Source organism: Hyperoodon ampullatus (genome assembly GCF_949752795.1).
Source record: "Hyperoodon ampullatus genome assembly, chromosome: 17".
Taxonomy (NCBI): domain Eukaryota; kingdom Metazoa; phylum Chordata; class Mammalia; order Artiodactyla; family Ziphiidae; genus Hyperoodon; species Hyperoodon ampullatus.
In genome coordinates this window covers 41,010,615-41,023,888 of record NC_136930.1, presented here as the reverse complement: position 1 = coordinate 41,023,888, position 13,274 = coordinate 41,010,615, and the positions used below count along the sequence as shown (strand labels likewise).

General features: G+C 40.5%; 1 protein-coding gene across 1 annotated transcript in view; it reads right to left on the bottom strand.

Moving 5' to 3' along the window:
* Nucleotides 1-1,600: 1,600 nt before the first annotated feature.
* The window catches only part of LAPTM4B (lysosomal protein transmembrane 4 beta), a gene marked incomplete at both ends in the record, with an annotated part of 50,667 nt that continues 38,993 nt past the window's right edge, over nucleotides 1,601-13,274 (bottom strand). Inside the window, 4 exons of the mRNA XM_079722442.1 lie at nucleotides 1,601-1,756; nucleotides 6,896-6,994; nucleotides 10,791-10,913; nucleotides 11,277-11,350. Coding sequence (XP_079578568.1) covers nucleotides 1,601-1,756; nucleotides 6,896-6,994; nucleotides 10,791-10,913; nucleotides 11,277-11,350 — 452 coding nt within the window. The remainder of the gene's footprint in view (nucleotides 1,757-6,895; nucleotides 6,995-10,790; nucleotides 10,914-11,276; nucleotides 11,351-13,274) is intronic.

Sequence of the window (13,274 nt, the reverse complement as noted above, 5' to 3'; positions counted from 1 at the left end):
GGCATAGTGGTTGAGAATTCGCCTGCCGATGCAGGGAACACGGGTTCGAGCCCTGGTCTGGGAAGATCCCACATGCCATGGAGCAACTAAGCCCATGTGCCACAACTACTGAGCCTGTGCTCTAGAGCCCGTGAGCCACAACTACTGAGCCCATGTGCCGCAACTACGGAAGCCCACGTGCCTACAGCCCGTGAGCCCGTGATCCACAACGAGAGAAGCCACTGCAATGAGAAGCCCGTGTGCACACCACAATGAAGAGTAGCCCCCGCTCTCCACAACTAGAGAAGGCCCGTGCACAGCAACGAACACCGAACACAGCCAAAAATAAATAAATAAAATAAATAAAATTTTAAAAAATACAAAACCAAATACAAAACTCCATTCCAGTTTAGAACAGACACACCATTTATATTTATCCTGTCATCTGTCCTGTCCGTTCTGTCCCCTCCAATCCTATCCACCTGGACCCATCCCACAGGCTCATGTCACCCATCCTTTCCATTAACCACTCCTCGAGCACTTACGTGTACTGAGCATCACACGTGGTGATGGAGACACCGGGAGATTAGTACCTAGAGGACTTGTACTTTTACCACGAGCCAGGCAAGATAATTACATAAAGGACAAATGATTTTGAGGACTCTTCCAGTGAAGGCATGTTTCTCAAAATCATATTTGATAGGTTTAAAAAATTTAAGTATGAACAACTAGTGGCAGAACACAGATCATCTAAATTCTTTTACTAAGGTTTTCATATGTGGGGCAAGTTTTAAAGATACAGTAATCTCTGTCATTCTTATCTCTCTACCTATAAAATCACATTTTTAAGTTTAATTTCACATGTCAAGTGAGATAGTATAGTCAAACTATGCAGAATTGATACCTAGAATTACCTACCATGTTTTTTTTAAAATAAATTTATTTATTTACTTATGGCTGCATTGGGTCTTCGTTGCTAAGCGCGGGCTTTCTCTAGCTGTGGTAAGCGGGGGCTACTCTTCTGTGTAGTACGCGCGTGGTCTTCTCATTGCGGTGGCTTCTCTTGTTGCGGAGCACAAGCTCTAGGCATGCGGGCTTCAGTAGTTGTGGCTCACGGGCTCTAGAGCACAGGCTCAGTAGTTGTGGCGCACAGGCTTAGTTGCTCTGCGGCATGTGGGATCTTCCCGGACCAGGGCTCGAACCCATGTCACCTGCATTGGCAGGCGGATTATTAACCGCTGTGCCACCAGGGAGGCCCTACCATGGTTTTTTAATAATGCAGGTTTAAGATACGTAAATGTTGGGACTTCCATGGTGGTCCAGTGGTTAAGAATCCGCGCTTCCAATGAAGGGGGCATGGGTTCAATCCTTGGTCAGGGAACTAAGATCCCACATGCCACTCAGCCCAAAAAAAAAAAAAAAAAAGATACATAAATGTGGAGAGGCACATATATTATCTATTTGTAATATTTTTTTAAATGAACCAGAGTTGAGCCAACTAGATTTTAATGTCTTGTAAGGAAAACAAAACACATTTCATTCAACTATGAATCCTCTGATGACTAAGCAGCTCATGAATATGTTTCAACAACAGTAAAAAAGCAGCAAACGCTAGAAATATTTAGAAGCCATCGTACAGTGGATGTGTGGAGATCTCCACGTGAAGTGACATCACACCTACCGTAGTGTCATTGCTGGTAACATAAACCAGGACGTCAGAGGAGTTCCTGCCATTGATGTATCGGTAGCAGTTCCAAACACAGCTGATCAAGTAACCCTGTAAGTAAGTAGTGATTGTTAGAGATTTAATTTTCAAAGTTCAGACAATTTACGATATCATCATGGATAAAGCCATATTGCAAAGTGTTCATTTATGTAAATTTTAAACACACATGAACTCTACTAAACCGAAAAGGCTTTAAAATTACAAATGATGGATATAGTAGCTTTCTGGCCAAGGGTGATACTGTAGCCTTACTACGCAGAAGGTGATGGGGAAGGGTGGGGCTGACAGGAGAAAGAGAATTTCCAAGAAAAGGAAGTTGAAAGGAGCAATCGCCGCAAACACTTACTGCCCACAAAGAACAATCAATTCATTAGCCGATTCTCATCACACTTTAACTCTGGGTCTTTCGGATCGTTATTCTGTATTATTATATATGATTTTATAATACAAGTCAACTTTTTTTAAAAAAAAGTGTTCGTAGCACATTAATTTGCTCTGTGGTCAGTACAATTCACTAAAACATTTCCATTTTCACAATGAAATATCCACAGAAGATAATTAAAATTAAGGTCCAGAATAAAGACATGTTGGAAATAAAGCATGAGCTCATGGGAGATGTTTATAATACGAAGTCTTTGTACTTTCATTCCAATCATGTGTAATCAGATTAAAACAAAAGGATTTCAAAGCCCCTTTCTAGCTTTGAAATTCTTTGATTAAAAGGTTAAAGATGTGGAAAAAACGGAGCCCTCCTACACTGCTGGTGGGAATGTAAAACAGTGTTGCTTTAGAAAGTAGTCTGGAAGTCCCTCAAAAGGTTAAACTGTTAAATGTGGGGACTTCCCTGGTGGTGCCATGGCTAAGAATCCGCCTGCCAATGCAGGGGACACGGGTCTGAGCCCTGGTCCGGGAAGATCCCACATGCCGCGGAGCAACTAAGTCCGTGCACCACAACTACTGAGCCTGCGCTCTAGAGTCCGCGTGCCACAAATACTGAAGCCCACGCGCCTAGAGCTCGTGCTCCACAACAAGAGAAGCCACACAATGAGAAGCCCACACACCACAAAAGAAGACCCAATGCAGCCATAAATAAATAAATAAATAAACAGTTAAATGTGACCCGGTGGCTCCACTCCGAGGTATATACCCAAGAGAAATGAAAACATATGTCCACACAAAAACTTGTGCACAAATGTTCACAGCAACATTATTTGTAACAGCAAAAGAGTAAAAACAATCCAAATGTCTGTCAACTTAGGACTGGATAGACAAACAAAATATTCCATTGTATGGTATATTCAAACAATGGAATATAATTCAGCAATAAAAAGGAAGTTCTGATAACATGCTACAGCATGGATGAACCTTGGAAATGTCAAGGAAGCCAGTCACAAAGTACCACATATTACATGATTCCATTTATATGAAATGTCCAGAAGAGGCAAATCCATAGAGACTGAAAATAGATTAGTGGTTACCAGGGGATGGGGGTAAGGGCAAATGTCATACGGTAAAAGTGTTCTAAAATTACATTGTTTAACCACAGAGCTGTGTTTATACAACTCCGTGAATATATTAAAAACCAGTAAATTGTACATTTAAATGGGAGAACTTTATGATATGCGAATTTTATCTCAAGAAAGTTGTTTTATTAAAAAAAGAAGACATGTAACAACAAAAGGAGTGCTTGTCAACACTTTTCAGAAGAGTGAGGTAAATGTTCTGTTGTGCACTCAGAATGCTGTCTTAAGCTGCATTCATACTTGGTGGTGATTATTTCCTACAGTGAGACTTCCTGTGATAATGTTAATATGAAAATGCATAATGCTATTTTAGTAAAGTGTTTTCTGAATGGCAATAAACTGAAACCAGAGATCAACAATGAGAAAGAGATGGAAAGGGCATTTTTCTTGAACAATATGTTGAATTTACTCAAATCTTCAGTTTACTCAACAACGCTCTTGCTTCTCTATTAAAACAAACAAACAAAAAAACCCTGGACTCATTGAGAATTTTAACACAAATAAAAATGGAATGCTTGGACATATTCTGTTGGGTACTATGTAAGAAGGCTAACCAGTCATCCATTATTTTAGCAGTGAACAGAAGGTTCTTTTAAGACAAGAACTCTTTCTGATGTGAGGCCTCCAAAATGACAAATCTATAACTGAAGGTTAAACTGCGGAGGGGAAATACCCAGTGTCTGGGGCCCCATACGCCCAGTCAGCATTCTTTTTTTTTTTTTTTTTTGCGGTACATGGGCCTCTCACTGTTGTGGCCTCTCCCGTAGCAGAGCACAGGCTCCAGACACGCAGGCTCGGCAGCCATGGCTCATGGGCCCAGCCGCTCCGCGGCATGTGGGATCTTCCCGGACTGGGGCACGAACCTGTGTCCCCTGCATCGGCAGGCGGACGCTCAACCACTGCGCCACCAGGGAAGCCCTCAGTCATCATTCTCGAACGCCCTCTGCAACACCAGAAGCGTTCACCCACTAAACACTCTGATGGGAGAAAAACCTGGCCTGTTGTCTCTAAACTTATTTCAATGACCAATAACTTATTTCAATGACCTTATTTCCTATTTGACATTTCTGTAATCTTGAAAAAATTAAATATTTGGTATATTTGCCAAACAGACTTGCACTGACAAGAGTACATCCGTCATCTACTTGCAGAGCTAGGTGGTAAGCGTTGCTCCCTTTACCAGCTAGGGACAGAGCAAAACTGACACATGTTGTGATTTGGGTTCCCGGGGAACCACTAGTGATGAAACTTATTAAAGAGTAACAGTGCATTTAGGTTGTGAGAGCTACTAATCAGGTAAACTGTTATGTGAAACTGCAACACATGTATGTGTTCATATATGTTTAAACTAATAATTACTGAGTCTCCACAAGGGACAGAAAAATGAAGGCAGGGTCTATGTTCTCAAGGAAATGCAATGTGATTAGTAGAGATAGATACATATATAATGAAACATTAACACATTACGCACAGGTTGGAGACAGTGCTGTGAACAATCTATAAGATGCCTTCTATTAGGTCATTATGATAAATAATATTGTTTGCAGTAGATAAAAGCACCACAGACAGGGCAGGGATTTTTCTTATTCACCACCAAAGCCTAGCAGCTACAACACGGCCCGGCACACAGGAGACCCTCAGTAAATATTTACTGAATAAATAAATGAATGATGCATCTTCCCGTCCACTAGCTCAATTAACCTCACAGTCACCCTTCACAATGTTTTCTTAGCTATTACTGCTATTTAGTAAATGAAGAAACCAAGGCTCTGGTCACATAGCTATATGGCAGTGACACAAGGTAAATCTAGGTCCTCTGACTCAAAATCTCAAGTAAGCATTTCCAATGAAGATGTAAATGCCTACACAGTTAAAATGCCTTTTTTGAGAGCAGTGAGAGGTTCCGGCTTCTGGGTAATGGCACAGGGTAGCTTGGTCAGACTAACCTTCTTCCAGGTAAAAATGGTAAAATCTGGAGTAAACACACACAGACACACAGACTCTACTTGAAGGCAGGGCTGAAGGGCCCCAAACAGGCAGAAGCTAAAGGGGAGTCTACCCTCGAGTGGCAAACCGCAGTGAGTGGGATCTGAGGGTCTGAAGCCTTTTGCCAGCGGCTCTGCCCACTCTCCACACAGCTGGTGGTCTGACTGAGAAGCCAGGAAGTTGGGGTGTTGGGGTAGGAGCTGCAGGGGCAGGAAGTCTCAACATCCGTGTATAAAATTCACCCGGGGGGCTTCCCTGGTGGCGCAGCGGTTGAGAGTCCGCCTGCCGATGCAGGGGACACGGGTTCATGCCCCGGTCCGGGAAGATCCCACATGCCACGGAGCGGCTGGGCCCGTGGGCCATGGCCGCTGAGCCTGCGCGTCCGGAGCCTGTGCTCCGCAACGGGAGAGGCCACAACAGTGAGAGGCCCACGTACCGCAAAAAAAAAAAAAAAAAATTCACCCAAATCCTTGACCACTAAGCCACAAATGCAGTAACAAGCCATGCAGAGTATGTTGTATGGAGGGCAATGCAGACCTCAGTGACTTTCAATGAATCATTTTCTTTCTACTCCTCTTCAACACATTACCATCTAAAATGACTTTTCTCCCTAAATGCAGCTTCTTCAAAACTCACCAAGGCTTGGTTTTTAAAGAATTCGGTAATTTTATGCCAAAATAAAGACAATGAAAGATGTTAAGAATTAAAAGTTCAAGGTCTAACTTGAGAATTTTCTACTTATTACTAGCACACAAGCACAAATTATAATGATGTTTTTATTATTAGGTTTACAAAGATGAAAAATAGCGCTCGACAGATGAGGGTGAGGGAAACATGGCAGATGGGAGTGCTAAGGCATTCAACTTTAGGGGAGACCAATTTGACGAACTGTCAGAAACCTTCAAATTATGCATACCCTCTAATTTCAGGAAATAGATCTTGAGAAAATAAGTGTATAAGTATACAAAAGATGTATTTAATTTAATATATTCATTGCCGTACTATTTATAAGTGAAAAAGTAGGAACTATCTCAATGTCCAACAATAACTAATTTATAAAAATGATAAATTCATAATAGACTGTTAACAGAATAATGTTCAAAATCGATTACATTTTTAAAATAAATTACAGGGACTTCCCTGGTGGAGCAGTGGTTAAGACTCCACGCTCCCAATGCAGGGGCCCCGGGTCTGACCCCTGGTCAGGACACTAGATCCCACATGCATGCCGCAACTAAGAGTTCGCATGCCGCAACTAAGATTTCGCATGCCACAACTAAGGAGCCTGCGTGCTGCAACTAAGGAGCCCTCCTGCTGCAACCAAATATAATAAATAAATAAATAAATATTTAGGAAACCCCCCCACAAATTACAAAAGAATGTATACAGAGACTTGTAATGGATGCTTTGGTACTTAATACATACCACATAAATGTACAACATTATATTAATTTATTTCCATCCAAAGAGATTTTAGAAGAACCCTGGGTTGGCCTGTGGAAGTTTGGTTAGTGTTTATCTCTCTCATATAGATAAGCGAAGGAAGAGAATTGTGAGGAATTCAAAAAGCAGTTCAGAAATCTAAAACAAGATGACAAACTAACGGAAGTTTGCTTACTTCTTTAGCATTCATGAATACATTTAGTAATATTTAGACCATAAGTAAAATCTTCATGCTTACCTTAAAAGTCAAGATAATGCTGATAAACAGAAGAATAATAAGGACCAAACAGGTAGGATTCACTGACATGATATCATCTTTGTAAGGAAAATCAGGAGGCTACAAAAGAAAAGTACCTCATTAGCAAATCTCATTAATGATCCAGGATTCTATTCCATAAGCATTAACCAGATGTGCTTATCAGAAAGCAACTAATTAAAGCAGATAGTTATTATTTAAGGACACTACAACATTTCTAGTCTACTTCTACTAAAGAAAAAGCTATAAACAGTGTGATGGGGAGAGGCTAGTCTGTTCTTAATTCAGGCAGTAACTCTCAAAAAGAAGATTCAGTGGAAGATTCATGAGGCGTAAAGACCTAATTCTGCCCTCCAACCATATAGAAAGTTAGAAGTCAATGGTCTTTACAACACCTCAGAATTTGGATTTTCTGCCAATTCTGGACCATTCTAATGGGCTTGTGTAGGGCACGGGGGAGAACCCTATTAAAATAGTGCCTTCTTAATATAGAGCATATTTGCTGATGCTACTTCTCCTCAAAGAGCAGAACCTTTATATTAGTAGGTATTTACAGCATTTAAAAAAAATCAAAACTATTATATAGAATGGATAAACAAGGTCCTACTGTATAGCACAGGGAACTATATTCAATATCCTGTGATAATAATCGAAAAAGAGTATGAAAAAGAATATGTATATACATATATAACTATCACTTTGCTGTACAGCAGCAATGAGCACAACATTGTAAATCAACTATACCTGAATTAAAAAAAAAAAAAACCCAAAAAACAAAAAACACAAGTCCTACCATCTGACCATAATGATTAACTAACTACCAGGTCAAAAGAAACCCTTTTAGGAGGACTGAAATCTGCCACTATGGTTCACGGGAATGACAGGATGTCACCGTGAATCTCGTGCTCAGCATTGATCGAAGCTCTCATTGCAAACGGCTTACACAGTGTGCACAGAAGGCAGCCCCGTGTGCGGTCACCCTTCATCTCTCCTCACCACCCACTACTATGTGTCTGGATCCCACGTGAGCAGTATTCCCAGACATAACAAAGGAGAAAACTCATGACTCATGTGCCTGGCTCCTCCTCCCCAGGATGAGCCTCGCCTAGTGGTTTTCAGAGTCTCCTCTCACTCTGGCAAAATACCTAAGGAATAAAATCTAAGTCACTTTTTGTGATCAGCTCATCAAACTGGCCCCTGCCCTTGGAGCCTAAAAAGGCTGTCTGTAGTACTGATCTCAAAGGGCAAAAATAAAACAAACTGATGTTATTTACAAGACCAACACAAAATCATATTGTTTCCAGGAATATGGAAAAAAAACAACAACCGCTATTACAGTGGAAATATATGAGCCTTTCCACAAAGATCTTTACACTCTTTCCCCCAGAAAAGTGAACGTGGTTTCTACATCCAGTTAAGACCTATAAAAACACACACATAACTTACTTTAACTGTGTTTTACAAGACTCCACATAAAAAGAACTGGCGCTAGGATTAAGTGGTGCTCTCTAGCAGCCTTCTCAGATAAGCCTCCCCAGATTCAGTGTATATCTCAACTTGTCAACAGAAGGGGCAATATCAGCGGAAGTTTCATGTCCCCTTTCAGTGCCATCTCTTAGGCACTGTGATAACCTGCAGGCCTCGCTCATCCAGCCCAGACTGATCTTCAAGTCGAACGTGCAGAAGATGCCTACTTGTATTATTTGGTTTAAAATTATAAATAAAAGTAGATAGTGAGTTTTTAAACTGATAGGAGGATTATTGTGAGCACCACCAATATTATGACTTTACAACTGGGTACAGAGTGACTGAACAATGCAGGTGGAACAGGAAGTCTTGGTCGTATCCTGAGTGTTCTAAACGCTGGCCCGCACATTAGCCTTTCTCCTCCTTATAAATCTCCAAATACATGGGATGGAGCACACAATATACTCTTCAAGTAGTCAGAACTGTCATGTGACTTGCCTTGGTGTCCCCTTACTCCATACCACCCTCTCCCGGCCCCCTCACGTGATGGGCTCTGTCGAGATCATGTTTCCTCCACAGTTCCAGGATGATTTTAGGAGCTCAGTGCCAGATCGTTATTACAGAGTAAAATTCAAGTCCTTAAAGACAGAGGTAATTCTACAGCCTGTTCATCACATATAAGCCCCCTCATGCAGAAACACTTAGCTGTTATCACAAGAGATGATACATAAAATTAGCACATGGGAAATAACAACAGAATTTTCTTGACACTACACTCTACGAAAACATAGATCTGTTTCTAAGAAACAAAAAGAAGCTATTTCTTACAATGACAACCTAATACTTTTAAGGAGCAACACACTGGAGGCTTTTCATACTAGGTCTGTTGAGTACTAGTCACATGATCTGGGCAGACTGCCAAAAGATCACAAACTCCTGTGGCCACACTTCCTACCTGGCTCCATCCCTCTCTTCGGCTCCATCCCCTCCATCCCTCTTTTCCACTGAACTTCTTGACCTCCATTATCACATCAAACCCCCAGTCTGTATCTCCATCCCAAAAAAATCCTGTTCCTTCCCCCACGCTCAGAAACTACTATTTTTTTTAAAAGGAAATATTTATTTATTTATTTATTTATTTATTTTTGGCTGCATTGGGTCTTCGTTGCTGCGCGGGGGCTTTTTCTCTAGTTGTGGTGAGCAGGGGGGCTACTCTTTGTTGCAGTACGCGGGCTTCTCATTGCAGTGGATTCATTTGTTGTGGAGCACGGGCTGTAGGTGCACCGGCTTCAGTAGTCGTGACGCATGGGCTTAGTTGCTCCGCGGCATGTGGAATCTTCCTGGACCAGGGCTCGAACCCGTGTCTCCTGCATTGGCAGGCAGATTCTTAACCACTACACCACCAGGGAAGTCCTCAGAAACTACTATGAAAACTGAAGACTGAACATTCTGTTCTCTCCATTTAAAGCATTCTAAGATTTTGAAGAAATTAAATTTTAAGGTACATAATTTAAAACACAAAGATTAAAAAATGTGAAGGCACAGAAGTACTCTAATCTCACACCCTCCATGAGCTTCTTAATAGCCAGCCACCAATATTCACTCACATGGTCACAAAGGACATTTAATATTGTAGAAAACCAGCCCCAGAAAGAAGTTTGGGGCTTCCCTGGTGGCGCAGTGGTTAAGAATCTGCCTGTTAATGCAGGGGACACAGGTTCGAGCCCTGATCCAAGAAGATCCCACATGCCATGGAGCAACTAAGCCTGTACGCCACAACTACTGAGGCTGCACTCTAGAGCCCATGAGCCACAACTACTGAAGCCCGCATGCTTAGAGCCCATGCTCCGCAACAAGAGAAGCCACTGCAATGAGAAGCCCGCTCACCGCAACGAAGAGTAGTCCCCGCTCGCCGCAACTAGAGAAAGCCTGCGTGCAGCAACGAAGACCCAACTCAGCCAAAAATAAATAAATAAATAAATAAATATTTTTTAAAAAAGAAGTTTGAAGAAGAAAGGGGTTCTATGGTCAAATAAGTTCAGGAAACAGTACATAGTAGAGTTCCACTTTTCCCATACACATCAGAGGCAAAAGGCTATCCTCTGCTGATAATTGAGCAAATTGTATTTTACAAAAATAAGACAATTAGTAAGTAGCTTGTAAATTAGGCAGGCACCTCTAATACCATCATCACCAACTTATCTACCTCAGGGGGTTATGTTTTCCCAAAAAGCATTCTAAGAGATAAAAAATCTTATCTTTATTCAAAAATCTCTAATCAGTAACTCAGATACAAGTTAAAATGCCACAAATTAACATGTGTGTGTATGTTTATCTCTACATCTTTTATATTTCTATCTTAACCAGGTCTCCCTCACGAAGAGACATAGTAATTATAAAGGTCATATACCAGCTGTCGTATGTATTCCTGGATGGAGTTTGGATAAACAAGCACAGTGACTGCAACCAAGGTGTTCAGGGCAAAATCAAAGATCTGGTAACAGAAGAATGGGATGATCCAGGCCGCATGTTGCTAAACATAAGACAGGACAGGATGTTAATATTTAATATGTTCAATATTACAAAACATTATTTTTTTGAATTCAGAGAAATCTTTTCTTAATCTGAAGGGAAACGGAGGAGTGGAAGTTCACTAAAGCGTGTCATGATGGCAACTTGCTAAACCAAACAAAAGCAGTCAACCAACAAGCCTCAGTGAACACTTCTGAGACTATAACACTGGTTTTCCACGTAACATTAGCAAGAGATTTAAACTTTTAAAGATTCTTACAGGAAACTAAGAACAATCATTCCTTACTTCTTACAGATAGCTGCACAGATTACATGTGTAAGGGACCAAGGAAAAGGCCCAGGACCTTATTTCTAAGCTGCTTACCTTGTATGCTCCATACGTAGCCATTGCACAGATCAGGATCATGAGAAGAGAAATTGCGATAGCAATGCACATGTCTGCAAAAAAAGTTTTTTTAAAAAAAGAATGAAAATCAGTAGTAGCTCCACTGTTTTAACATTTTTTACAGTCACTCCTCAAAGGCAGTTTGTTTATAAACCAATTATAGACAAGAACTTTATACTAAGTTAAACACCAGAGTTCCTTTGGAATCTGAGACGATGATTGTTAATGGAAGCAAAGTGCCTAAAAGATTTTCTCCCTAAATCACACATAGGTCTATATTAAATATATCTGTAAATATATCTATGTATATATATTTCAAAGTTTGGCTTTCTGGTCCACTGAAATATATATATAACAAATGAGGTATTCTTTTTCTTATCAGGACCTTTATGTCTCTGTTTAGTCTAGAGCCTGCCAACCTCTCCAATCTCCTCTCATCTCATCCCACACTTACTTACTCACTGTAATCCAGCGATACCATTTAGTTCACTAAACACAGCCAAATCATCCCATGCCAGGGCCTCACATTTGCAGTTCCCACTGAATAGAAGAAATGTCGCTCATATTTTCACATGATTGGCTCCGCCTTTTTAATCATTCAGCTCAACACCTCCAAGATCTTCCCTGGCCATCCTAGCTAATGTGACCCTCCCAGTCATGCCCACGTGACTGCTGTATTTTCTTTACAGCACGTTTCACTACTATCTTGCTTATTCGTGTACTGTCTGTCTCTGCTAGAGGAACCTTCCTGAGGGAAAGGAGCTGCTGTGCCTCGTTCACTACTGCAACCTCAACACTGAGAAAGTGACAGATGCCACATGTGGGTGCTGAGCACTTGTACTGTGGTCAGTCTGCATTGAGATGTGCCGTAAGACTGAAATGTACTCCACATTTCAAGGACTTAGTATCAAAAAAAAAATCCCATTAATGATTTTTATACTGATTACAAGCTGAAATAATATTTGGGATAAACTGAGTTAAATACATTATTAAAGTTAATCACCTGTTTGTTGTTACCTTTTTAAATGAGGCTACTAAGAAATTTAAAATTACTTGTGTGCTTGCATCATATCTTTGTTGAACAGAGGAGCTCTAGTACAAAGCCTGTTTCACAGTAGGTACAAACTGAAGACTTATTCAAGAGGTCATGTTACCGTATCTTTAGGAGATTCTGATTAGAAGTACAGTATATCTGGGTTTCTGAAGGTAACGTGTAGGGTTATAATCAGGCTAAGAGAGTACAAAAACCCTTGCAGTAAAGTATCTGTACAGTGCCGACAGTTTCCAAGGCATTTTCACAGATACCTCATTGAGTCTTCATTACTCTGAGGTAGATGTTACTGTGCCCAGTGAATGGATTATGAAACCAGGGCTCAGAGGTTATGTAACTTGCTGAGACAGCATTTGCATCAAAAGGCTAAACTATGACTAATCCAGCTCTTATGATTCAAATCTTTGGCTCTCTCTACTATACTATGCTGCTTCTACTTAAGCTTTAAATACTGACCAAATGAACCAACCTAGGCTGCCACTTGCTACAGGTATTTCTCCAAAGCAAAGCATTCCAGTTCTAGAGCCACCCACACTATATCCTCAGCTTCAGAGATGAGAGGATATTTTAAGCAGGTTTACAAACAGAATCATAAGGTCAAAGTACTTTCTGTGTCCGATGTATATATATCAACAAAGACCATTTGCCACCTTAAAAAAAATGAAGCTTCCTTAAAATGGTCTCTAGATTTAATGCAGTACATTTATAATAAAGCTGATGACTTTTACTAAAGGAGTAAAAATTTGATTCTCAAAAAAAATGAAGGTTATAAGAGAATCAAGAGATAATTAATACTAGTCAGTATTTAAAAGAGTATGATTTCTCTCAGGATACATATATATTTTATAGTTTACTTTATAATTTTAATGCTAAATGAACTCACCTTCCCTTATTATGAGGGAAGAGGTACCAACAAGGACATTTCA